General features: G+C 39.7%; 1 protein-coding gene across 4 annotated transcripts in view; it reads right to left on the bottom strand.

The window, feature by feature from the left end:
* Positions 1–26,879, bottom strand: part of si:zfos-2326c3.2 (misshapen-like kinase 1) — a 70,319-nt gene that overhangs the window by 33,616 nt on the left and 9,824 nt on the right. For all 4 annotated transcript variants that reach the window (XM_035161092.2, XM_035161093.2, XM_035161094.2 and 1 more), the window contains exons 3-14: positions 22,476–22,532; positions 18,696–18,821; positions 18,341–18,451; positions 14,866–14,956; positions 14,578–14,708; positions 11,034–11,088; positions 10,781–10,859; positions 6,966–7,138; positions 2,986–3,058; positions 2,064–2,184; positions 1,187–1,303; positions 714–848 (exon numbers count right to left, since the gene is read on the bottom strand). In XM_035161092.2, the coding sequence (XP_035016983.1) occupies positions 714–848; positions 1,187–1,303; positions 2,064–2,184; positions 2,986–3,058; positions 6,966–7,138; positions 10,781–10,859; positions 11,034–11,088; positions 14,578–14,708; positions 14,866–14,956; positions 18,341–18,451; positions 18,696–18,821; positions 22,476–22,532 (1,269 nt within the window). The remainder of the gene's footprint in view (positions 1–713; positions 849–1,186; positions 1,304–2,063; positions 2,185–2,985; positions 3,059–6,965; positions 7,139–10,780; positions 10,860–11,033; positions 11,089–14,577; positions 14,709–14,865; positions 14,957–18,340; positions 18,452–18,695; positions 18,822–22,475; positions 22,533–26,879) is intronic.

Here is a 26,879-nt window from a genome sequence, read left to right as displayed (position 1 = left end):
GAGAGAATGGTTTCATCACCAGGATGCCGAAGCCTGACGGGTGCAATGACTACATCTGTGCATCAGTATCAAAAACACACCTTGAGCTTTCAAGTTCCTGTGAGAAATCAGTTCAGCAACAAATATGTACCGCTCCATCACACAAGAGGCTGCTCAGGGTAACCGAGCTTAAATAACTTTGGTCTAACATTAACTACAAATCCAGTACAACCTAAACACGATGTGGAAATGTGATCAGTGCAGCACGATAATGGAACTGTGTGTCTGCTGGAGGTGTGAATGGGAAACCTGTTGGGATGTCCCCCCCAAAACATCAATGAATGCAGGCACATTTTAATGCTACAAGTTAAAAAATGTCCTGCCTTCCTGAACAATGCGTATATTTGAATGTTAAAAAATTGCAAACTGAGGTTGTGTAATTTGTTGTATGTGGGATTTTTTATCTTTTTGTAAACTAAAATTGTATCAAGTGAATGAGGTAATTTCATGAATCAGATCCCTTGAGGTTCTGAAGTAGAAAAGATCACTAAAGTCAACAAGATTTGCGCCCTCTTGACCAACTTACCATCGGACCAATTAGCATCAGCCATCAGAGCCTTTTCACTGGGGCGGCTTAAAATACTGAAACATTTCAGAATTTTTATTTCCCATAATAGTCAAGGAGATAGAATTTATGTTATGTTTATTGTCCTAAGTAAGAGATTCATCTTTACCAGCCTCCTGTCGCTCCTCCTGTTCCTCCCGTCCAGTAAGATTCTGTTGTCATGGAGATCTGACTCCTCCCCAAGCAAGACTTCCTGAAGATCTGCCCACTGAAAGGCACAGTCCGCCAGCTGCTGCCTCTGCTGCTGCGAGTGGGGAAAAAAACGTAGTGCAATAAAAAATTTACTCAAAACCACGTCCAAAAACTTTCAAAAAGACGGAATCATTTGTATTAACATGAATTACAAGAAATGGATCGAGAAAAATTGAGCTTTTAGATCATTAGCATTACACACAGTTGCACACTTGGATTACGTTGTTCAGGTTGAATCTGTCAGATCAGTACAGGAAAGATGGGACGCAGCAGGTGGAAGGTAAGGTAAGATGTAGTTGATAAAGCAATTTTTTTCTCCAGCAGTGCTCTTGCCACCTGACTGTCCATAAGTGCTGAGTGACTACAGAAGAGTTTGTGGGCAGTACTTACAACCTCTAACTTTTGCCGTTGCTCGTGTTGCTGTTGGATCCTCTTCTGTCTGTCCGCCACTAACTGCTGCTTGTATCGCTCCTGCTCCGCCAACTGTTGCCTGTGCTGCTGTAACGCCTGGACATGGATTAATATATGATTATATTTCTTATAGAAATTATCTAAAAAATTATAGAGTAGACTTAAATTCAGTTTCATTTAAGGAAAAACATGGACTTTAAAATCTTCATTGCAGATAAACCAGATCGGATGATCGCAAAGTTTTATAGTGTATAGAACTTTTTGAGGAGGTCTGACTAATGACAATAATTTGAGGTAGTTTAACCCAGGCCAAAAGAACACAACAGTACAAACAGGCAGGTTTAGAACTGGCATGGAACTTGTACTAATAATATCACTAGTTAGTACGTCAACTAGGAGGTATTTTCTTTATTTATTAATCTGCCAATTATTCCCTCAATTGGTAAAGTGTAATATGCTTGTTTTGACATAGGAAACAGTCACATTTGAAAAGGTGGAACCAGTGATTATTCACAATTTTGGCTTAGAGTATAACAAAAAATATTTTCTGATTATCAAAATTGTTGCTTATAACCTTTTTCTGTCAATAAACTGCTCGATTAATCGAAAAATAATTTCAGTTCTTCAGAAAGAATCAAAGAATTAATTTGCTGTGATGTTTCCAGCATGTTGATACGGTATTTTTAAAATATTCTGTGAAGTTAATCAAGCACCTATTCAAAATGTTAGTTTTTACTGGATGTGCGTGTTGTTTTACCACATTTTTTGCTTTGAATTAGTAGTGATGGCATCTTTACTGTATATTAAGAGAATAGGACTGAATGTGTACAAGGTTGCGAATGAACTTGAAACCTACTTGTCTTTGATAAGCAGCACCTCCTTCCTGACCTCCCTCTCTGCCTCCTTCACGATCTTCTGTCTGCAAACGTAGAAACTCCCGTCTCAACGTCCACTCACCAGGAACATTCACGATTGAGCTGAGAGAGGGCGAGAGGGTGAGAGAGTAAGAGAGAAAGAGAGAGAGAGAGTGAGCGAGAGTGAGAGAGGCAGAAAGAGAAACGGTGTGATATTTACTGCGACAGCTATGTACCGAGAGAAAATGGGCACAGTTACACAAATACACACTTAAAGCTCATCCTAGGAGAAAGTGCCCGGCTCCAAGTGCCATCTGCTGTTTAAAGTCCAGAGACAGTAACAGAGAGGCTAGTGCATCTGTCCATTACCATAAAAAAAACACACACACATATGCCCCGCAGTGATTCATTAGCAATGAATTTACTGGGGGACATTCAAAGTGACATTAGTGTTTATGTAGTGATAAAAAACAGTGATAATGAAAGCAATGACACATTTTATAAAAATCCGACACCTAGTTTGTACGTTCACCTGGTTTCTTTAACCATATATGTCTTGACACCATATTGCAGAATCAGTACATCTGACGAGGTTCATTAAATTAACATTTCTTTTTGCATATGTAAATCTGCACCAACTGCTGTGGTTCTAAATTATTTCTCAGCACATTTGAGCAGACTTTCATAACACTCCCCAACAGCATTTTTTCCCATGACGTCTGATGGCTGAGTGGTTAAGGTGCAAAGCCACATACGTGCACATGATGAGCACGGTTACGTTCCCAGCCAGGGGACTGTTGTTACATGTCACACGCTTGTTTCTCTGCCCTTGTTTCCTGTTTATCTTTAACTGTGAAGTGTCAAATGAAGTCAAAATGCTGAAACAATATTCAATATTCATGCCAAGTGTGAAAAGGCTTTTACCTGGGCTCTCCTTCCTCCTCTGTTACCTCGTCCTCCTCTTCTTCACTGCCACTGTACTCATACTCTGGACCCTCTGAATGTGAGAGAAAGAAAGAAAGAGAGAAAAATAATTTATTTATTTGATATAAGTTAATACAAAAAAAATTAAATCCAATATCTCCTCAAAAGGACTAATGGAAACGGAAACAGGATCATTTAATGCACCTTTTATAAAATATTTAGACAGCTATTAGAGCTGAAATGATTAGTTGATTAATCTCTGACTGACAGGAAATGATGGATTAATCATTTAGGTTTTTTCTCCAAACAAAATATCCATCCACACTCTGGCTCCAGTATGAATATCTGAGCTATAGACTCGTGATCAGTCAAATTGAGCAATAACAAGATGTCACACTGGGCACTTGGAAGTTGTGACACTGTTGTCAGGCATTAAAGCTCGGGTTGGTAATCCTGGAGAAGCTAGCAAGAGCGGGCTACATGATTACTGATTACTGATACATCCCACTCCTTCCCATTGGCCCTTCAAAGCCATGCCCCCAAAAGACTAATAGAGGCCAACGTTTCCATGCCTTGCTTGCTAACTTTTGACTCTCGTCTCTGCTTCAGTGGCGTATCCTCTCCAGCTGCGCAGTGACAGCACAGCCAGGCAGGTTGATTACTGGCAGACAGGTATGCAAACGAATTGTATTCCGTCCTGCAAGGGCCACAGACACCAACTTTTTTTTTTTCTTTTAACACTTAATTTATTGATGTCTATCACGACATGAAGAGGTTTTCTACAAATAAGACAAAAAGTGTTTGAGAAACAAATTATTATTATGATTTATTGTGATACATGATATTTAACTGTAGCTCTAATAGCTATTTCACAGTGGTTGTAAATCTTTGAACATGTATCACCAGCTGCACAACACTTGTGGAATGTTCCCCACTGTATCCTTGACTTACTTGTCCATGTTAATATGAGCTGCATGTCTGTAAGTGTTGTCAGAACACTGAGGTATGGTTTGTAGGTGGTGCTTTGGGTGAACACTTTTGATGTGTAAGCACTTCTGTGGGTATTCTCCTCCGGCTCTCTCTGAACCAGCCACCGTTTCATTATAAATTCCTCCATGCCCCGCCGTCTTGTTACATCGTCTGCCACCAGTAGCAATTTTGTCATTTACAAAGCCACACCAGAGCATAATGTGGGCAAACTGGGGCAATAAGAAAGTAAATCAGACTCTTGTTTGGTGGAACACATATGGCACAGAGTTGTTATAGCGGGGCACGGCTTCAGATGAGGAACGCTGAGTCATCTCAATGCCGACCCAACCTCATTCACAAAATAAATGTCTCTCCTTTCCACATTCACCTCCTGCCATGGGACCCATAACACAGGCACTGTAGAGTGGGTCAGTCAGACAGCTGAAAGTCTGTCTGACTGACCCAGTCATGATTCCAATAGTGATTTTTTTCTCCATGCAAATTTTTAAGTGTTGCAGTTGTTTTTTTTATGTGTATATAGTTAAGTCTATATAATTTGCAGTTTTGACAGTGGCCACTACAACGGAAATCCAGGGGTTGGGCGGTCATTGCCCAGAGGCCAGGACGATGGGCCCTGGCAAGCTTATCATAACAACATTTGGCCGGCATATGGCGTGAGTAGCTCGGGCTGACTTGACCTGACATGGCGTATGTTGCCATTAACACGCTTTAAAGGTAACACAATACAGGTGTGTTTGTTCAGAGCAGAACGAAGCAGCACTGAGGAAATATCTGCTCTGTTGCTGTGATGTCATGTTTGAATGTGTTGGCTCGGGTTTTGTCGTACTGGGCCAAAGTTGCAGGAGGAGTCTGCATTAATGCCAACTTTTGTCAAATGCGAAGAGGGCAATTTTTTTTCTCCGTGTGTGTGTGTGTGTGTGTGTGTGTGTGTGTGTGTGTGTGTGTGTGTGTGTGTGTGTCTGATTCTTGTGCCAAAGCAGAGACCATCTTTGTCCAAACTACACTCTTGGCTAAGCTGAAAATTACATATCCTTTTCGCATCTTGTCTGGAGCATTGACTTTTTTCTCCCTCTTTTTTTCTGAAGAAGTGACTTTTCCCACACACACTTGAGAGTACCAGCATTTCATTACTCTAGAGGGGAATATGGGAGCACACACACACACACACACACACACACACACACACACACACACACACACACACACACAAATCTGTTCTTAAACACATTGTATACACACACTCAGACACACACACAAATCTGTTCTTAAACACACTGTATATACACACACACCCACACACACACACACACACACACACACACACACACACACACACACACACACACACACACACACACACACACACACACACACACACAAAGCTTGCAGAAAGTCTACCAGTCATTAGTGTGTTTTTATAAGTTAACTGAAGATTAGAACCAGATGGCCATTCTGTTTCCTCCTTCCTTCCCTTCAGCCTCTCGCTCTGCTCTCTCTCTCTCTCTCTCTCTCTCTCTCTCTCTCTCTCTTTGTGTCTCCCTCTCTCTCTGTCTCCCTCTCTCTCTGTCTCCCTCTCTCTCTCTTCTGTCTCTCAGCTGTGTCAAAATGAAGATGAAAAGACAAGACACTGCTGCTTTCATTACTTGAGTATTAACACGAGAACAGTCATCTGTTTCTCACTGTTTGACTGCACATGTCGGAATCACACATTCAGCACATACAACTCATCCACAGCCGAATGAATCTTTACAATCTTTACTGTACGCCTCTCTGCCCCCCCATGCCTTTCCATATTCCTAACTTGCCCCATTTTCAGTCTCTCTCTCTCATCTCCTCCTATTTTTGTGTCTGCTGTGTCGAACATCGCTCTGAGTAAACGTAGAGAGGAAGAAAAGAAGAGGAAAGGTCAGCTGTGAACAGCCTGTTGGCTCGACCCCACATTCTCCCCCTCACGCTCTCTTATTGTCGCCCTTCCTCACTTTCTCTCCACATTCAGCTAAAATATTAGACATAAATTCAAGTTCAAAAGCTTAATTGGCCCAGGAGGAGGGACACCTGTTGTCTTGCCAGCCCCGGTGTATCAATTATTGTTTTTTCAAAGATGTAACTTTATGCATCGATCAAAACACCTTGATAACTACGTCAGTTTCTTGTTTGGTTTCGGTGCAGTGCAGCAATGGTGGACAGGCTTCGGTGTAGATTTACTTTATGTAGCAGTGAAACATTTCCCTTAGCAGCATGCTATAAATTAGCAGTAATGCAGCATTTGTGACAGGCCGAGCAGAGCAGCTGCTGAGCCATGAATGCAGCTGGTTCACAGTCTCAACTCAAGGGTGCTGGTTGTTTTTATTCCAACATGTGGCCTGAAACTCACATAATCCTTGTCATATCTATCAGGATAAGGGTTGGGTATTGTTTTTTGTTTTTTTTAACTGCTCGGGTGCCTGAAGCAAATTGGAAGGTAAAGTTTAATAATAATAAGTGCAAAACTCCAACTTCAATAATTAAACATTAAATAACAGTTCCAGTACTTAATACAGCAAAAATACTCCAGCTCCAAACTCGTCATCAATTGTTTCGACACACCGCAAAGGCCAGGGACGCCCACACTGCTGGATGATGGGCTTTACATGAGGTCATGCAAAGAGGTCAAACACATGTTCATCCCTTTTGTTGGGGATGTGCACGTCCAGGTGCCGGAATACTTTCTCGTAAAATACAACCACATTTTGGACTGACGTTTTAGACATTTTGTTGTTGTGTCGACGCAAGTTTGAGGTAGCGACTAGCCAGCTAAGTGTAATATTAACGAGGCATGTGCAATGACGTGTATGTTGCCAGTAAGCAGAGCAACTTTTTCACCAGGCTCTGTCAGTGTACGTTCACCTGTGCAGTTAAACTGTCCTTTTGTTACCAGTTCCAGTTGTTTGCTGCTGTGCTATAAGTTAAAAGAACTCAGGAAAGCATTTACAGCATTGATCTGAGCTCACCTTTCTCTCTCTTTTTCCTGGTCCTGTCCAAGTGATCTTTGAGCATGATGCGAACTTGTCTCTCATTGGCTAGGTCTCGGATGAAGGCGTGTCTCAGCAGGGCGTCGGTGGTCGGTCGATGCAGATGGTTCTTGACCAGGCAATTATCAACGAACGACAGGAAGCGCTTCGACCTGTGTGAGACAGAGAGAGAGGGACACAAAAACAATCCATGAAAACAAATTGTTTAAAGTACAGTAGGGCTGCAAGATATTAGGAAAACATGTGATATGTGATAACGTTCTTGAATATTGGGATGACGATATGACTTGCGATGAATAAACAAATGCTTAAGTATAGGGTTAAAGTCTTTCGGCTTTGGTTTCACTGCTTACATAGACCCAATACAGAAAGTGGTCTATGCAAACACTGAAACATAAATGAAAAGCATTATTTCCATTCCAAAAACATGGTTTTATTGAAAAAATGCCACCTGGCGACGGACGCAGGGACAACGGACAGCTCCACAGCCCGAGGGAGAAGACGCACAGCCTGGTCACAGCGCCACCAAGTCCGGGGCCGACACCCAGGGAGCCATGCACAGTTACACTAAGTCCAATAACAGTGATAATTTTGTGTCTTTTCATCGGTGAAAAGTAATTTTTTACAGTAATTTCCTGCTCCTCTCGGTGTCTCTATCATCCGCGATGTGCACTATGCCAACCGAATAGAGCTAAACCAAACGCGCCCCGTCATCTCCTCCAGCTCTCCATACATTGTCTAAGTTTACAAATTCATTATGTGATGGTCAGTGTTGATATTATGGCGTCATTTCAAACAAATCAACATTTAAAGTGGAGCGAGTCCGAGACATCAGCTGAGTCTAAGAGAGAGAGAAATAGAGAGCAGCGGAGTCAGTGTGTGTGTGTGTGTGTGTCTGCCCCATTACTTTTCCCTCAGGTTCTGGGACTATCATAAATAAGCTATGCAACTCTTTTATATAATCAACCGCTCATAGTGATGAATTTGAGCCGGGACAGACGTGATCACTCGAAGTTTCTTTGTTTCCACATTAAATCCAAGTTTTACTTATCACAATTATTCAGGTCTCTGCTAGTTTTCTTCTGTAAATAACTCTGTGGTCAATGGACTTGATAAAAACAGTTTATACACAGAAACTTGAGTTTACAAATGGTTAGTGGCTTAACTGAGGAGAAGTGATACATTAACCTACAAGCACATACATTTAATACATTGATAAAACAAGTTTTCAATCAAATGTAATAAACTGGTATAAAAATAACCATGTACATTATTCACACATGACAATCAATAGCAGCGTCTATAACCTGCCACAACATTCTCAAATATTTTTTTTAACTCACCTACTGCAGGCTAGTAATCACTTGTTTGAGTGGTACCAAGGAAAATCTGGGCAAAAATGCAGACTTGAAGTTTAGGCAGCGTCTCTGTGTACCTTGTGTTTGAGACGTGTTGTCTGTGGTTTTAACTCTGACAAAATAGTCAGGCAGTGTGTTGCTGCTTAGTTTTGGGGTTCCTGGTCGCCTTAGGGCGGCCTGGAGGTTGAAGAACTGCAAAGCATTGATACTACAGGCTGTTGGCACTATAACAAGCTGTCCTTTGAACTTGTATTTCTGTTGACATTAATACTGAATGAAAGAAGGGATGAGTTCCAGTTCAAGTTCAGTCCAAAGAGCGTATTCAGTATGCATGGGAGAGGAGGAGAAGGGAGGACAGTGAACGAGAGGGACAGATGGCCAAAAATAAATTTCTGAATGAATCTCCACTGAAGATTAATAACATGTAGTTTAAACTAAACTGAGAACAATAAAGAACCGACTGCAAAAAAACACTCTGTCCACCATTCTTTCAGTCTTTTTAGGTCTTTACTTTAAATTAAAGATTCAGTCCTCCTGGGCATGGATGATACCAGCCTTGCACAAATCTGTGGCGTGATGTCCTGCCATGCCTCACCCATGATGCTGTTCAGCTGCTCTGTGCAGAAGGAGTTTTGTTGTTTTACCTTCCACCCTAAAATACTTTTCTTCCTTAAAAATTCAGTTTTAGGGATCCTTGTCATTGTGGAGCTTTCTTTTACTGTCAAGCATCTTGAGACTGAGATTCCAAGAATATAGTTGTAATATTGCAAGTGTAAAGTCATAGAATTAAAAGAACGAAGTCGTAATTTTACTAGAAAAAAGTTGTTATATTACAAGTGGAGAGGCAAAATTTTATGAGACAATTCATATTTAAAAATAAAATAAGAGGAAATACTCAGTAAGGAGTATTCCACTCCCCTTGAATCTAAAATCTTGAACCGATGTCATTTTTTCTTGAGAAACTACCCACATCTTTGAATATCACGCAGATGTTACCAACGATAACCTCACAGTCAACCGCCATCAAAGATTGAATCACTGTGTGGTTCTTTCTTCTGAATAGGCACAGTTTCCTACACAAGCTTTTCTTATTATATTGTGCTGCTGGTGAGCACACTTAAAAGATCTTCCCTGCTAAAATTACACATAACCTAAAATTGCATATTTATTATCGTAATATGAGACTGTATTCTCTTACATTTACAAATGTATTTCCTTAAAAATTTCAACTTCACTCTCATAAAAAATGAAGATTTAATTCTCGTAATATTAGACTATTTACTCATAATATTACAACTTTATTTTCAAAATTGTATTTTCAAAACTGTATTCTCGTTATGTTATGGCTTTATTTTTCATTTTAATACTTTTAACCTAATACTCACATTTCAGTGTTTGGCTAAACAAACATTTATCCTTTATCTATGAATGTCAACTCCACGACACCTTCCGCCCTCATTCAGCCCGTGTTTTACATATTTGTTTATGTTATCTATGTATTAGTGTTATGTGTAATAAAAAAAATTTATTGTGTGTTGAGCATTATACTGTATATACCATAAGCCCAGGGATAATAGATAGAGAAAAGCACTTGGCTAAATCTGTTTAAATATTGTACACTGTCCCTGTTTGAAATGAACCAGTATCAAAACAGTCCTTTCACAATCGACCCTGTAGACAAGTCACTGTGGTTGTCGTGACCTGGTCCGCCCCAAACATCCAGGCATCTATCTGGTCCAATCAAATTGAATGAGGTTTTATCTGACCAAAGAATGTGCTGGCAATATCCATCACGCTTTTTGTCATTCTCTGGCAAAGTCTGATCTAGCAGTTTTGTGAGCGGTGGTTTTCTTCTTGGACGCCATGTGTAGAGGTTGACTTTATACCACTGTCTAATCAGCAAATCAGCTACTGAAACCCTGATTTTCTTCTGACGAATCAGAGGGGCGACAGCTCGCACTGTTATTGGTTGTATGGCTCTTTCTGTTCCTCCTAACCACCTCTGCAGCTGTATTTGAGGATGTTCAGTAACCCACTGCTGCTCCGTTACCCTCTTCATGAAGACTCACAGTGTAACCATCTGGAGCCCACAACCACAACCCAGACACAAACGGAGAAAAACGATTACGTTCACAGGTTATTTTATAACGTTGTTCATGTAATTAGCCTCAGGTGTAATCCTTCATGTTTCTATGTCAGGACAGACCTGTGACTTTGAGCTTTTCTTTTAGAAACAGAGAGTCGGGATACGTTTCAGTTGTTTGTCTGAGGCATGAAACCCACAACAAAGTCCACTTTCATGTCCTGTTTTCAGAAGGGAAAAGTTAAACACTGCCCTCTACATCCTGTTGTGTGTACGTGTGTACGTGTGTGTGTGTGTGTGTGTGTGTGTGTGTGTGTGTGTGTGTGTGTTTATGACAGAGTTCAGAGGCTTACCATTTCTTTGACTTCAGTTTGGGCGGAGGGTTTCGTGGAATTAAAAATAGCGCTCTCATTGGATGCATGTCACACAGAGCTACGAAAAGAGACAGAGGGGCAGAGAGGTAAAGAGAGAGAGAGAGTCACGGTGACAATAAGAAAGAAAGATGAACAATTAACAAACTAACTATTAATAAATGAACAAATTAGATGGGAAAACAAAGCAACAATCTGTTAACATAAATCCCTTATAGTTTTGTGTGTCACTTACGAGGGGCTCCTTCGGCCATCTCTAATGCGGTGATGCCCAAAGACCAGAGGTCACTCTGAAAACAAGAGACAGGAAAAGGTTAAAAATGGTGCACAAAGCTCGGCTCGAGTTCCAGTCATTTCCTGTAAACTCGGCATGTCCTCTTTTAATTCAAATAGTAAATCAGTTTGTGCATGGTGTGGGAGTATAGATCAAGGGATTACAAAAACAATTTCAAGCCAAACTTCTGGCAATTTACAAGAAACCGTGGATTCAAAAGGGGTTGAATGATTACTTCCAGAGAAGGATAGAATGAGCTGAATTTACATTGAAACGTGTTTCTGTGAACTCTGATGTATATAATCACTTTGTGTAGATGGAATGAAAAGGCTTGTTTACATTTTTTTGTCAGGAATCAAATTGTTGCATGAATAATGATGGAAACCTGCTGAGTTTAATACAAGGGAATGAAAGTCTAGACATAGTCATTGCATGTGTCTTTGGCAGATTGGAGGGCAATCAGATATCAAAAGCAGGTATGTAAGTATAAATGCAAATTAAAGATAAGAAAAAAACTCAGGAGAAGTATTCTGGCCAGATGTAAACGCAGCTGTCTCTCCAAGGTGCATATACAAGCTTTACTTCTCCCATGTGTGACTGTATCTGTAAGTGGATGATGATCTTTCCTATTTTGATAATGGCTCTAAATCAGCCACAGACGCAGTGAATTCAAATAATCATGCAGACAACATAACCTGCTGTTGCAGCATTTATCTGATCGCTGATTTTTATGGGTGAGAGAGGACTGGTTTTTACTGGTGAAGATGAGCACATTTTTCTCTATTTCGCTTGTAGTTCACCAATGGGTGTCGAGTTTGTGCTATGGATAATTGCTACTGTATATACCTTGTCAGCTACATTGTTATTGTTGTAAATAAATTGTGTAGGAGAAGGGTTGACCCAGGATTTGTAAAGCCCCTTTTCCTCTGGTCCAAAAAAGTATCTGGCAATAGGAATGCACAATATCAGCATTCACTCCCAGGTCAAATGACTCTTCTTTATTTTGGGGGTCTTGACGCTGGCGCAGCACCTTTTCTGTGTTTTTTTGCTGTTATAATGTGAAATGAACCTTCGGGGGTCTGTACTACGAAGCGAATTCAACATACCCAGGATATCTTACTGAGATCCAGCTGAACTTAACCTAACAATCGCGATCTGGCTAAGCAGTCACATGAAACTGGTTATCAACTCATTAAATCAACCCAGGTTTTCGTCATCAAGATCTGAGCGCATGCACATGAAAGGGGTGGGGTTTACTGCAAATGACCAATCACAGACATTGACAAGTGAACTGATCGCAGATCTGCATATTTCACAACTGAGGAGCAAACTGTTAATGCGAGGAGTAAATACACAGACTATCCAGACTAAAATAAATACAGTTACAGCTGCTAGATGCAGAAAGGAAGGCTGGTAAAAAGATCTCTGATTGTGTGAATGTGTAAGTTACGGAGGCCCCTGGTGACATTTGGTAAAAAAATATATTATGTGACCCCGACATAATTACGCGTAGCATTGAGATAAATAACTCGGGGCTACCAGATATGAATCTGTTCTTTACTAACAAGACCTGTGGAACTGAACTGAAGAAGCCTCTTGGATGAGAGATGAAACTTTTTATTTAAATACATGATGTAGCCTCTATAATGAGCTTTAGTTTGACACACGCTGTCTGCACTGACTCTGAGGACACACTGTGGTGGAAACTTTGCAATTACTAGTCAAAAAACCCATATGGACCTATTTTAGTGCACCATGGTACACGGAACGTGACTGTGCGCATTTGGCATAGTGGTGACAGGATGCGCCTGGCGCATCTGGAAACAGGGGGAGATTGTACTGGGTGTGTTAGGAGCGGGGATTGACCTAACAAACCAGACATTGTTTTAAACTTCCCTTATCCTTCCCTGTCAGGAAAGTGCGCACCGCACAACAGTGTCCTGTCACTTTGGTGAGAGATGACTGTCTCAGAGAGAGAGAGGGGAGGAAGGGATGGGGGCGTCAAATGGTAAATTTCTGAACTATCTATCCCCCATTCCAAATAAATATTTAATTTCATAGGATAAACCTACTTAAAGAGAAGTATAAAAGTATTTAACTATGTCTGGTTATTCCACTGCAAACACACCAAGTACATCGATATAAGTAACTCCCACAAGCAAAGAAACGTAGAGCGGTGCAGACAGTCTGTGGTACTGTGAGCACGTTGCTTCTACGTGTCAGGCTGGTTATGTTCGACTCCAGGGGATGAGTTATTCCCTCTGATGAGAATCTATATCTTTCATAAAGATACTCATCAGCGGATGTAAAAGGATTTTGTCGCTCTCTGAAGACCCTTGTGCTCCTCAATTCGAGCACTGAGCTTCACAGGATCCTCTTCTTTTTTTTTGCTCCACAGGATCCTCTAAGAATGGCGATGTCATGATTCGAAAGAATTGATTGGTCAGTGGGCACTGCTTTTATACTGCTTGATCTCTTATCTCAGGCAATGGGAAAAACAGCTTTTTAGCATATTTGCCTGCATTCAAAAAAGCCTGGGTAAACCAGGATGGGTTGGATTTAGAATTGTGATCTGGTTCACAAAAAGAGCTCATCCCATTCATTTTCTAAATAGACATTTTGATTATCAGCCATAATACTGCAAACATCCATGGTAGACTGACCACAAGCCATAAGACTGGCTGATTGGTGGAGCACACTGTTACCGTGGAAATGTTTACCACAACCGCAAAAACAAGGTTGGCTATGATCGGATGGAGAAGCTTTACATTACATTTACCATAGAGCAACCAAGCAACCACCTCTCTAACATGCTGCGGAAAAGAGTCCAAGAGAGTGAAAATCAACACAAAATCAAAAAATTCTAGAAGCAGCGCTGGAAGTCATTAGAAAGAAATGATTCATGGGATTCTTCACTCTTAAAATGATGATATCCAAAGTCTTGTACCTTTACCTTTTTTTTTTTTTCCACTGGGTCCAAACTTAAAACTCTTTTTATAAGATTTTCTGCCTCACACTGTTTTCCATCTCACATGCATCTGTCAAAATAGACATGGTTCTCCATAGGCTGCTTAATGGTTTCGGCTTCTGCTACATTCAAGTACCACATCCCAAAGCTTTTTTTAACAGCCAAAGTCTATTTTTGTATTTATGTGCTTGACTACACAGACTGTGTGACATGTGTGACCTACTATCAATACTGTACAACTAATCTCTGTGTCACTTCAATGTTTGAATGTGGTTGATGAGTGGCTGCATTCAAATCTCACATATGGTTTGTGTTAACTGATGACAAAGAACATGAACTTTCACAGAACTAATCAGTGTTTGAAATGCTCTTCGTGTTTCTGCTGGATGCCCTACTTTTATATTCATGAGTCACCCGAGCTGATGGGAACTAACATAATCCTCAGTGGGTTTTTTTTGATTTTTTTTTGCAACATCCCAAGAGGTTACTCAAAAATGTCCTTGAAGTTTGCCAGAATACTTTTGCGTCATCAAGTACCCTGTAGTCATATGTGGCATCGGGGTTCTCATCACAAGCGATGACCTCTGGAGCCATCCAGTAGGGGGTACCAATGAAGGTGTTCCTCCGACCAATGGTCTTGTCCAGCTGAGCCGACACTCCGAAGTCCACTGAAACATAAAGAAATGTAGAACAATCTGCAAACAACCGCAACTTCTTTGAGTGTTTGAGTATTTGTGTATGTATGACTGTGATTGTTCTAAAGTTTGGCCTGGAGGGATGCGCGCGTGTCTGAGAAACTGCAAAGCATGTGTAGATGTGTCATACCCAGTTTGACTTCAGCATTCTCTGTGAGCAAAACATTTTGTCCCTTAATGTCTCTGTGAATCACATGATGGGAGTGAAGATGGGAAAGACCCTGGAAGACAAACGTACACACATACACACACACACACACACACACACACAGTCAGATGACGATCACTATAAATACGAGGTCAAAAAACATTGCCTTCATTGTCTGTTTTCAAGAAATGCTGAATAGAGAGTGGGGTTCATTTCAAACTGCTTCCCCCTCCTGAGGAAATTCTACATAACTTTTCTTTAGGTGGCAGATTGACTGAGTGGTAGTGGCACAGTTTGAATATGGGTGTCTCTGTGTGGTTTGCTGTGTTTGTGTGTTTGTACTCTTTCTTCTTCAAAGGAGGTTAAATAAACAGAGGAAGTGAGACTTATTTCAGAGGATGACTTCACCGTGATATGCTGAGTGTCTGCGTGAGTTTGTGTGTGCACGCTAAAACAATGGGGAGACAGCATGGCCGACAGCAGCAGAGAAAACACTGGCGTCCATCCAAAGGCTGTTGTCTCTCAAAGTTTTTCACATCCCAAAAAAAAGAATCTGTTTTAATGTTGTCCTTGATCATGTCAGCATTAAGGACATGATATGTTGGAGCTGATACACTCGATCTGCATGTGCAGGTCGGTCAGCAGAGCCGCAAACACAAACACCGACGCAGAGAGCACTGCAAACATCCTGGAGTCTTTCTCAGGACCTTGTGATCTCCTATAATGATAACCATAACATCTCACAGACATGTTTTTTAAACTGGCCTTTTAACTACTCAAATGAGAAAATAAATCAATTATTCCCTCTACGAGCCGATCCGGCAATATAAATAATCAGCTCGGCTTCTTCTCTTTGAGGCTTTTGAAAATAATCTGTGTTTCTTAGACAACAGCAGCTACTCTTTTGACCTAAGAGCCTTTACATCCGGAAGAAGTTCACTTGAAATTGTTTGTGTATCTAGTGCAAGTTATTTGAAGACTGCAAATGTCTCTGACTGCAGAGCTGCAGGACCCAGATCTGACAAAACCCATTTATTATTATTATCATCATTGTTATTCTTATTAATATTAGTAGTAGCAATAGTAGTAGTATTGTTATTAATCGGTGATGCTACCAGTAATAACACCATTATATCTATAAATTGCATCCCTATTATTTTCATTATAACAAGCAGTCTGACAGAGCTTTAATATGACGGTTACACAACTGTTGGTGGTCTCTGTTTCTTCTCTCCCCTCTTTTCAACCCACCTCAGCTCTGTTCTCCATTTTCTCCACTCACCCCAACTGGTCGAGGCAGACTGAGTCTGGTTCTGCAGGTTTCTTCCTGTTAACAGGGAGTTTATTCTCTCCACGGTCACTGTAGTGTTTGCTAGTTTTGGGAACTGTTGGGTTTTGCTATAAGGTCTCAACTTACTATTCAAAGTGCCTTGAGATAATGCATGTTGTTATTTGGCGTTATAAAAATAAAATTGAATTATATTGAATTGAATTGAATTAAAATTAGTCATCACATAAGAGGAAGGCAGTGGCTCAAGCTGATATCTGATTGGCTGCTGAAGTGCCCCTGTCTGCTCAGTAGTGTTTTTTTTTTTTTAATTAAATTAATCACTTACTAACAATTCCAATAGTAAATATGACAACTTGTTGAGAGTTGTTATTATCTAATCTTTTTGAAGAACATAATGCACTTGAACAAGGAGTCATTTTCTAAATATATCAAATGATGTGTGTCTTTGCCCAAACAGTAAACAAGGAATTACATAAATGTGCACCTTAACCTGCTCTCAGACATGCACTGGACTCCACAAATGTCCGATTGAGACGCTCCACAGTTTCTACGGACTTTATACTGGCCTGCTAGTATAATGTCCATAGAAATCTAGAAGTCGAAGTGTGAACATAGCAGGGATGGATGTTGGACATATAATTGGCCCCTCTGTGTAAATTGTGGCACCTTTATGACCCCTGAGAAAAATCCTAGATAGCAACAGGGATCTGTGTTAGTACGGTACATGACGTACTCCACATAGTGTACACACCCCCGTATACTGCAGAGCTGTAATAAGTGTTATTTTGAGTACAGGGATCATTTTCTGTTCAATATTAGATGGGTGGTTGGAGCACTTCCAGGGGTTACATGTGTGAAAGCTGAATCACCATTATAACAGCAGGCAAACAGCGATTTAATAAAGGAGTCAAAAGTACAAAGCCTGTGTAACATATGTTAAAAGTACAGCTCTCAGTGAGCAGCTCAGTCGTGCAATCAGAGCTTAAAACACTAAATGTTGTATCACTAATGTCAAGTGGAAGCTAAACATTTCACTTTGTGGAAACATACAGCAGCTTAAATCATTTTAGTTTGGAATTCTGGGTCAGTTTTGAATACATTTGGTAACTGTGCTCCGCAGTGTTTTACTCCCAGTTACATTTGGAAAAGAACAAGCATTTACATTTGTATAATTCCCAGTGAATTTGAATGTGGCCCACTATCCCTAGTAATGGAGGTTGAGGCTAATGGATATCATAGTGTTTAGAGCCATGACAAATTATATTATATCTCAAAAATGAAATTGAAATAGAAAACAGAAATAAGTATTGAATTATCCAGGGGATCTCCTGATAAGCACAATTGAATATATCATACAATAACATTTTCAATTTCAGGATTTACCAATAATAACGTAAAATATGCAAGGATCAGGCAAGCTCAGTTTAGACACATACAAAACTGAAAACAGTGACAACTTTCAAGTTGAAACTGATGACATGAATTAATGTTACTGACTGAACACCAGACCAAACGAATACTGTAAGGGTTAGAGCTGGGCCAATATTAGCTTTTTGTATTCATAAATATGTGTGTATTTGTACCATCATTAAATTACATTACTGTATATATTGCAATATACTGTATATTTATGCCTATAAACGACAGAAAAACTGACGGAGAGTGTTAAAAAGTTCATGTTTCAGCTGTAAAATATTCCACTTGGTCCATATCTGGTTCACAGGTACAACACAGCAACATAACAAAGCTTGAACAAACATGTTTTTATCAACTGAGAAATGTATCTAGAATTCCACCTATTTTAAGTTTTAAAGATAATGAAATAATTTGACATTCTTTTATCTCATCACGCCTGGATTACTGCAACAGCCTTTTTACATGCTTATACAGCAAAAACATAGGAAGACTACAAACTGTACAGAACTCAACTGCATGGCTCTTAAGCAGATTGCTTTGATTTTTGAAACACTTTGTTTTGATAAGTGCGACATGAATAAAGTTATTATTGGGGGATGTAAATAATCAAGATTTATACTTGAGGAATGGCCAATTCTTTAAAGTCTTAAATATCAATATTATTATCAGCTTCAGAAACCCAGTGTGGGTCCGGTAATGGGACAGGTGTTAAGTGTTTGTGTGCACTCATGCTGTGTTACGTGACCTTACCCTGAGCACCTCTCTGCAGATGTAAGCTATCCAGTCCTCCTTCAGACAGTTTCCTTTAGTCTTCTTCACCAAGTCTGTTACTGAGCCGGCTCCACAGTACTCCATCACCAACTAGATGGACAGATGGAGAGGCGTCTATCTCACACACAGAGGGACTGTACCAATCAAAATAACTATTAATATCACTGTCTTCTGATCTGAAAGTCAAATTCACAATATGACGGTGATATATGATGATTCCTGACAGGACAAACCTGGATGGGGTAGCAGGTGTTTTAGAAAATAAATAGTTATTTCAATTTCTGTCACTCAAAAGCAATAAGCAATAAAAACACAGATTAAGTAGTTTACAAACCCAGAGTTGGTGGTCCTGTCCAGCAGGCTCTTTCTTAATAAAAGCTCCGTAATAGGTAGCGATGTTTCTGTGGTGGGAGTAACTCTTCAACATGTTGATCTCCAGCTTGATCTCCTCTTCTTCCTCCTAAACATAACAACAGATAAAGATTGTAAGCTTATTCAGATGATTCATTAGAATTACCACTCTGTAGTTGTATCCCTCTGTCAGGCAGAGCAGTTTCAGTCTACATGCATATTTTTAAGCTAACAGTGACATTTGACAACTGAAAAACAATCAGTTTTGAGTCCCAGTAACTACTGGGCAAAATTTGGCAGATTTGAGAAATCATGTTTGAAAGGCCAGAAACATGATTTCTGAGGCCCCCGGGAGCTTTAACTCCCAGATGAGTTTATTATTGACTCCAACTGAATGTTTGTGTCCTATTTAATGAAATTGCCTTTGGGTTATGCAGATATATAATTTTACGAGAACATTAGGTCAACATGACCTTTCACCACCAAAGTTTAATGAGCTCATCTTTGAGTCCAAGTGAACCTTTATACCAAATTTGAAAGGATTCCCTCAAGGTATTTGTGAGCTATTGACCTTGACCTTTGACAAATTGAATATAATAAGTGAGTCAAACTGAACATTGAACCAAAAAAGTTCCACCAAGGTGTTCTTGAGATATTGTGCTCACAAGAATGGGAGGGACTGGCTGTTGAATGTGCAAAGGCATAAAAACAAGCCCTTTTCAGTACGACTGATCTGCTTTTAAGCAAGCTATTAAATGGCAGACAGGAGGGCAGCTTTCATAAGAGAGTGCTTTATACAGTTTCAGCACATTGAAGATGTTAATAGTTGCACTTCCTTTAACACTTCTTCCTCTTAGAAACAGATTTAAATCAGAAATCAGAAAGATGTTGGTGCTTAATCCTAACTCATATAAAAAGGCTTGAATGTTGAAGGATGGAACTTTCAAGAAAAGCTGAAGTTTTACAGTCCATACAACACGAACACGTACACATCCAGACAGACTGCATCTCCGATCAGACTCGTCGTGTAGCCTCTTCGTGACCCTTCGCCCAGCTACTGGACCTTAATACAAATACTCCCACTTCTCAACGGAGGTTGATCAGTCAGTCGGAGGCAAGGACAGATAGAGCGGCCAGAGGAAACAGAGTGCAGCACTTTTTGTTTTCTGCTATAAATCCCAGGACTGACTTGTGACTCCTCCAATTCACTGAACCTCTAAATCTACACTGGACTGGAGGAGAAAGAGGAGAGGAGGAGGAGAGGAGGAGGAGCGGAGGAGGAAGGAGGAGTAGAGCAGAGCTGGGGAGCTGGATGTGGCTGTTAATCAGAAAAGAGGAAACAACAGAGAGCGTCTCTCAAACACTGACCTCCTTTAAATCTCCACAGGACAGGAGGGGAGAAAATGACAAGGCAGAGTTTGAACTTTCACCCCCATCCGAAACACAAAGACTCCTGGATATAGCGTGTGTGTGTGTGTGTGTTTGTGTGTGTGTGTGTGTGTGTGTGTGAAGGGAGAAGGGAGAAGGGAGATAATAGCTAAGCATTTCCTGCTAAAGACTTCCCCTCAACACAGAAGTCCCAGAGTATCATCAACAGCAAATCAATCAGTTCTGAAAAAAGCAGATTTGGTATGGAAGCTATACAGAAACTACAGATTCACATTTAGTGGGGCTGCAACTAAGGATTATTTCCCTTTTCATTTAGTCTGCATATATTTAGATTAATCAAAAAATCTATGAAAATTGACAAAATGGTGAAACATGACTGTTTCCTGTTCCATTTTTTGGTGTGATTGTTTTGTCTGTCAGGACAAAAAACCAAGGTTCAGTTAGCTGTGACATAAAACAAAAGAAAGATATTACATCTTCGAACCGTGAAGCTGAAACTGAGGCATGTTCTGTATTTTGAACAAGCCATAGCTCTTCCATAAGACTATGTTTAGACACAGTTAAAGGTTAACAACAGAAAACTGTCTTATTGCCATTTTCGCTTGCTAACCGTCGTGAATAAATACAAAAGGCAAAGTAATAACGAGGATAATGTCATTTGTTTTGCAGGTAGCTGGTTAAAAAAAATCTTGGATAAATAAGAAATTAAAATGTTGATTCGATGAAATGATCTTTAACAGTGTGAGATTTTTTTTTTACATGTTTAGGATACTGAAATCTATTCATTCAATTTGGTGCAATTTTTTTAATTTAAAGGGACTGTTGGGACTAGGGAGAGGTATGCGCTTTAATGAGCGCCATTCTAGTTAATTAATGGTTAAGATCACAATCTGTGATAACATGTTGTCATTAGCCTATATTTAACCCTACTCTGCTGTTCTACATCTGTACACCACAAGCAATATTCAACCAGACCTCTACACCTCAGCTGGAAGACCACAACACACAACACACTCAGTCAAATCGTCTCCCTCTTTCCAGCCTCAGAGAGACTCCTTCATCCTCAGATTGATTTACAGTGTGAGTTGTATTAATATTTTATTAGTATTTAATCAATAGTATCAACAAACTCTAAAGTGAACAAAATTTTGTGTGAAATCTCATAAAAAATACTTCAAAACAGAAGTTATGGTGGAAAATGTAAGAAATAAGACTATATTATGTAATTTTATATAAGTAGATTTTAGCTTGGTCCTGGTTGTGTGTCTATGCATCAGAAGATGTTGTCTAATGGATTGTAAAAGCTCCAACGCTTTAATTGTCTGTATGAGGGGAAAGAGAACACAAGACAAGACAGATGCACTGCAAACTGCTCGTTTAATCTAATTATGAATTGTGAAAACCTTTTTACTGGTGGAAACAATTGCAAGTGTTGTGTGATATTTTTCCAAGGAAAAAGAGGGAAATATCTCCATGAAATAGGGTCTAGTGTTCTGTCTTTCTTTTGATAATGTTACTAGACAGATAAAAAGATGGAATAGAACAAAATAAATGAATAGAGGGGAATGTTTGAAACACTTTAAACACTTCTCTCATTCTGGGTTGATAGTGACAATTTTGTAAGTAGACCCCAAACATTATATATAATATTTTGGTTTACACTTACATTGAAAACCAAAATGTGTATTTTGTTATATTAGTGTTTTCTTTTTATTTATAACAAAATATCAAGCTTCAATTACACATCTGTCTCATAAGAGTTTGATGACATCTTACGAATCATTGAAATTGATATACACATATATATGAGTGTGTGTGTAGCAGATTTGATGAGTTCTCAAACGAAAACGTAGTAGCATAGATGTAGCCTAAGTAAAAATAACGTCAGCTCAGGCTGCTTTAAACTCCTCATACCACTCTAACTTCGTGAACCAGTGTCATGCACTTCTCTGCTTTCCATCTGTCAATCTGTTTTCCCATAATGCAACAGATGCCCTAAGTGAGGGAGGTTTCTTTATCTGCCTTCAAAGACAGATAACAAACAACATGCTGACTGATTGAGCAGACACCATGACACCAAAAAATCTTAACTGAAATAAAATGCAACTGAGTTTTCCTTTGACCTTAAACCACTGGTAATTTTTTGTTTTTGAGGAGTTTCAGCTTGCTGTAATATTAAGTGTAATTGTGCATAATAATGTATGTTGTGAATAAATTAACATTGACATCATGCATTTCTTTCTGGTGGTGTTGAACTAAATAATCCTGGGTGTTTCACTGTAATATTCCCCTCCAAAAAAAGCAACAGAAGGACTAAGCAGAGAGCAGAGGTAGAGACAGTATGTGTGCGATTTAATGAAGCGCCTGTTTTTACCTCTGTGACGTCCATGACTTTGATAGCTGCCAGCTGGCCTGTCTTGACGTGACGACCCTGGTGGGACAGACGAAGAACGAGTTCAGATCACAGCAGATATGAAAGACTTAACACCTACGTAAACATTTTTATTTTGACACAGAATAAAATACAACATGCAGTAAATATCACTCTTAACAACAGCAATGAGTGTTGTTAGGAAACAGCAAATGTCCCCAGGACAGATGTCCTCACATGTGACTGTTCTTAAACAAGAACATAACTCAAATGTTTCGGGCCTTGGAATAAATTATCTATGGGAAGAAGAAGAGAAACTTGGCCATGGCTCTGCAATCAAACCTGGATGAACTCCAAAATGAAAATAACAATTCCTCTCTACTTGATTACAGATGTAAAAATCTGATATGTTCAATTACAAATTGATCAGCTCTGTAGCATTTCTTCGTGTGCCTAAGACAACCAAAATGGGTCATCACATAAGCGGAGGCTCAGGTTCTATAATTTTTCACATTAAATCACATGTGCATCTTTGTGAATGGGCAAGACAGGCAGGATCAAAATATAAGGGATTGGACACCAAGCACACTATATTATCATCCCCTGATTACAACACAAACTGTGCCTACAGTTGAATCTATAAGCATAATGTATAGACAAATAACTTAACAACTTTTTTAATGAACATCTGGTTTGTGATATTATTTGCAATACTTGTAGACACAGTTACGTCTACATTCTTTCATTTTCTCCTCAGAGGGACAGTCAGAGAGAACATGACACTACGCGAGATGAGAGGACACAGATCTGTAAAGTGCAGTCAGGTGAAAAGGGGAAAATTGAAAACCTTGTCATGAGTCAGAAAGCTGACAAGATACTAAGCTAGAAGCTACTCTTCAGGCCTTTAAGATGTGTGTGTGTGTGTGTGTGTGTGTGTGTGTGTGTGTGTGTGTGTGTGTGTGTGTGTGTGTGTGTGTGTGTGTGTGTGTGTGTGTGTGTGTGTGTGTGTGTGTGTGTGTGTTTGTAACAGACTGGAGGGCATGACAAATCCCACTAGTCTCTATCAATCAATATTCAGCTTTAGACAGAGATCCAGAGAAAATCTGTGAGGAAAAGATGAGATATGTTTTATTTTGTCAACACCAAATTTCAGTAACACTGTCTTTTGTTTCCAAAGAGGTATTACTCACAGGACTGATTTCTCTATCATATACCAGGGAGATAGCACAGTGTTGAAACCTGTGTCTAAATCAACTACTTCCACATCAGCAGAGTCTTCAAAGAATAGGATTCAGCAGTGCTTCTCTGAAACTTCCATTCAATATGTTACTTTCAATACAATCCACTAGTTGAACTATGTCAGGGTTTTACAACCTAAAGGCCAATTCGCACTTTCATGAGTCTGTTCTCTTCCATGTGATGTAACTGTTATCATACCCTTGTCTGCAGGGGTTAGCATGGACATCATATGAAGATGTCCATGCACAGCTCAAAATGTGTCGCAAATGTGCACGATCCAAATAATGAAATACAAAAGGTTTGTGAAATGTTTGTCCTAACTTTAATTTTCTTTGTCTGTCCACAAGTACAGCAAAAACCAGAATAATATTACAGCAAACTCATCTGAGGGAAGTATTTGACCAGAAATGCTGTAAATGTCGGTAAAACGTATATAAAGGAATCAAAGTGGACATTTGACAAACTTTGTTAAACTGTATATGGAAATGTGTCTTTGTTCCATAACTCAAGACAAAGTGGTCGAAGTCCTGAGCAAATGACTTCACTTTGTTACAGTGGCTCATGTAATAGAGGCTCACCCGTACATTGCATTATGCCTTGTAGGTGTTGTCCTTCAGCTTGTGCGAACTATGTTTTTTAATTAATCAGTGGAGTTAATAGATAAACCACCAATATGAAACCCTGAAATATATCCAGTAGTGATGTGTTTAAAAATTCCAACATTCATTCCAACGTGGGGGAGGGGGTTTCAAACTGTATTGACCTGTTGCAATTAAAACTATACAGTTCAAATAATCAAATATATACAAATGATTGCATTTCATGTCAAATTGTTCCAAGTTGATTTTTGAATATGACCTAAAATCCAAAACACTATGTAGAACACTGCATTCTTTGTTACATATACTGTATAAGTACCTGATGTGTTTCATCCTAAATTCACATGGTTTTAGACCTGAGAATAGAAGGTTAGGAATATTCTCAAAAACAGTGAAATGCAAAACATGCTTCACAATAAATGATATTTAAAGTCACTTTCACACATACCTTGTTTGGTCTGGACCTTCTGACTTAAAAGAAAAGCCTGAAGGTCCAGACGAAACCTTTGTTCATTTGTCTGGACCGTGGTCAATATGTTTGAATGTCGAGGATGTTCATTTTGCTGGGAGCAAAACCCTAATGATAAAATAATGACAACGAAATTAGCAAACTGAACTGGTTCATTCATTTTCTCCATTCAACGTAAACTACTGCAACTACGACTAATATTTTTCTACGCACTTCAAAGTTAGTCAATACCATCGACGAATTGACAACACGCTGACGCCAAACACATCCACATCTCTAAACCAATGAAAGTGTATATAGGTATAGGTAGATGCAGCCCAGGTGATTACGACAGGACTGTTGTACAAACAATGTAACAAATAAATTAACCTTGGTTTGGACTGAGACCGACCCTTGTCAGACAACCACCTGGCTGACTTCTCATATATTTTACTGTCATACTGGATGTGAGATCTACTGTGTCAGGCTCACTGAACCCAGTTCACTATGGCCTTGGTTCTGTCCCCACATAGAGGACATTGTGTCCATAATTGCGAAGAATTGTGACATCCAAGCTGCCCCTGCTCTGACTGTGATAAATAAGGCAACGGCCTTCCTGTCCCTTTAGACTTAATGGTGTCTGCTGGCTGTGCTGTGGCCACAACTTACAAATGTGAAATGTTCTTCTCTCAACTAGGCTATACCTATTAACAATCTGCGGCACTGACATACACACAAAAACACATGCACACACACACACACACACACACACACACACACACACACACACACACACACACACACACACACACACACACACACACACACACACACGCACAACACACTCAAAGGGCTCTGTGGTCTGTAATTAATTGGACGAAGCTTTTGCACTTCCGACATTTACGTCCAGTGAATGTAACACACAGGCTTGAGACAAAGTACCAGGAATCGATCGCACACAATATATCCAAACTTAAATGTCATCTCCATATCAGTCTGTTGCTTGTTGACTTGCTCTTTCTTTCTCTCTCTCTGTCTCTCTCTCTGTCTCTCTCTCACACACACACACACACACACACACACACACACACACACACACACACACACACACACACACACACACACACAGTGGCAGAATAAGGGAACACTTCAAATATTGTGTCAGTGAAAAGGTTATTACAATATATTCATACATATGTAAATGAGATAGAGAGAGAGACATTTATAATGTAGACAGCGAGGGGACAAATGAGAGAAACACTCCTACTTTATCTCATTGCTGTTCTCTGAACTTTATATACCCCCACCCTCCTCTGTGTGTCCTTCTCTCATATCCTCCTCGGTTAGTTACATATGTGCACTTTGTGCTTGACTGGATTCAATCACGGATCCTCCCTCAACATGCAGGGATGGTGCTATTTAAAATCACACTGTCTGTGTGTGTATATGTGTGTGTGCAAGCTATAAAACAGGTGAATTGAAAGATTGGGGAATAAAGTCCATGGATAGTTCTCAGCAGACTGTCTGTGTGTGTGTGTGTGTGTGTGTGTGTGTGTGTGTGTGTGTGTGTGTGTGTGTGTGTGTGAAACAACCCTTTTTTCCCTCTACATTCAATTCTCATGGTACGTTCACTGGCTGGCACTACATGGTTGAAAGGGCTGGACTGGTTTCTATTATATTGAGAATAATGCTGCAAATGGAGAGAGAGCTGAGAAAGGGAACCTGCTCCCACTGGGTGTGTGTGTGTGTGTGTGTGTGTGTGTGTGTGTGTGTCTTCTGTCAGAGAGGAGATTCAGGAAGAAACCATCTTCTTCGTTATCATGATGTGATTCTAATGTATTTATTGCTGTGGTTTGATTTCTGATGTGTCAGAGACGAGAGATAAATTGATGAAAAACAGTTATCAACTGATATTATCTTATCACAGTATGACAACAATTTTGAAATCCATAATTGATTGGTTTGGCTAAACAATACTGATACTGACACAGTGGTGAGTTTAGCACATGATTGTTCAATTTAAAGCGGAACTCCACCAACGTTGCATGTTAATTTTGGTCATCTCATCATGGGGAGTAAGGGTGAGCAAAGAATCACACTCACTCAACCTATCTATTTGTA

This window comes from Hippoglossus stenolepis, chromosome 7 (assembly GCF_022539355.2).
Source record: "Hippoglossus stenolepis isolate QCI-W04-F060 chromosome 7, HSTE1.2, whole genome shotgun sequence".
Lineage (NCBI taxonomy): Eukaryota > Metazoa > Chordata > Actinopteri > Pleuronectiformes > Pleuronectidae > Hippoglossus > Hippoglossus stenolepis.
This window is presented reverse-complemented; position numbering and strand designations above follow the sequence as displayed.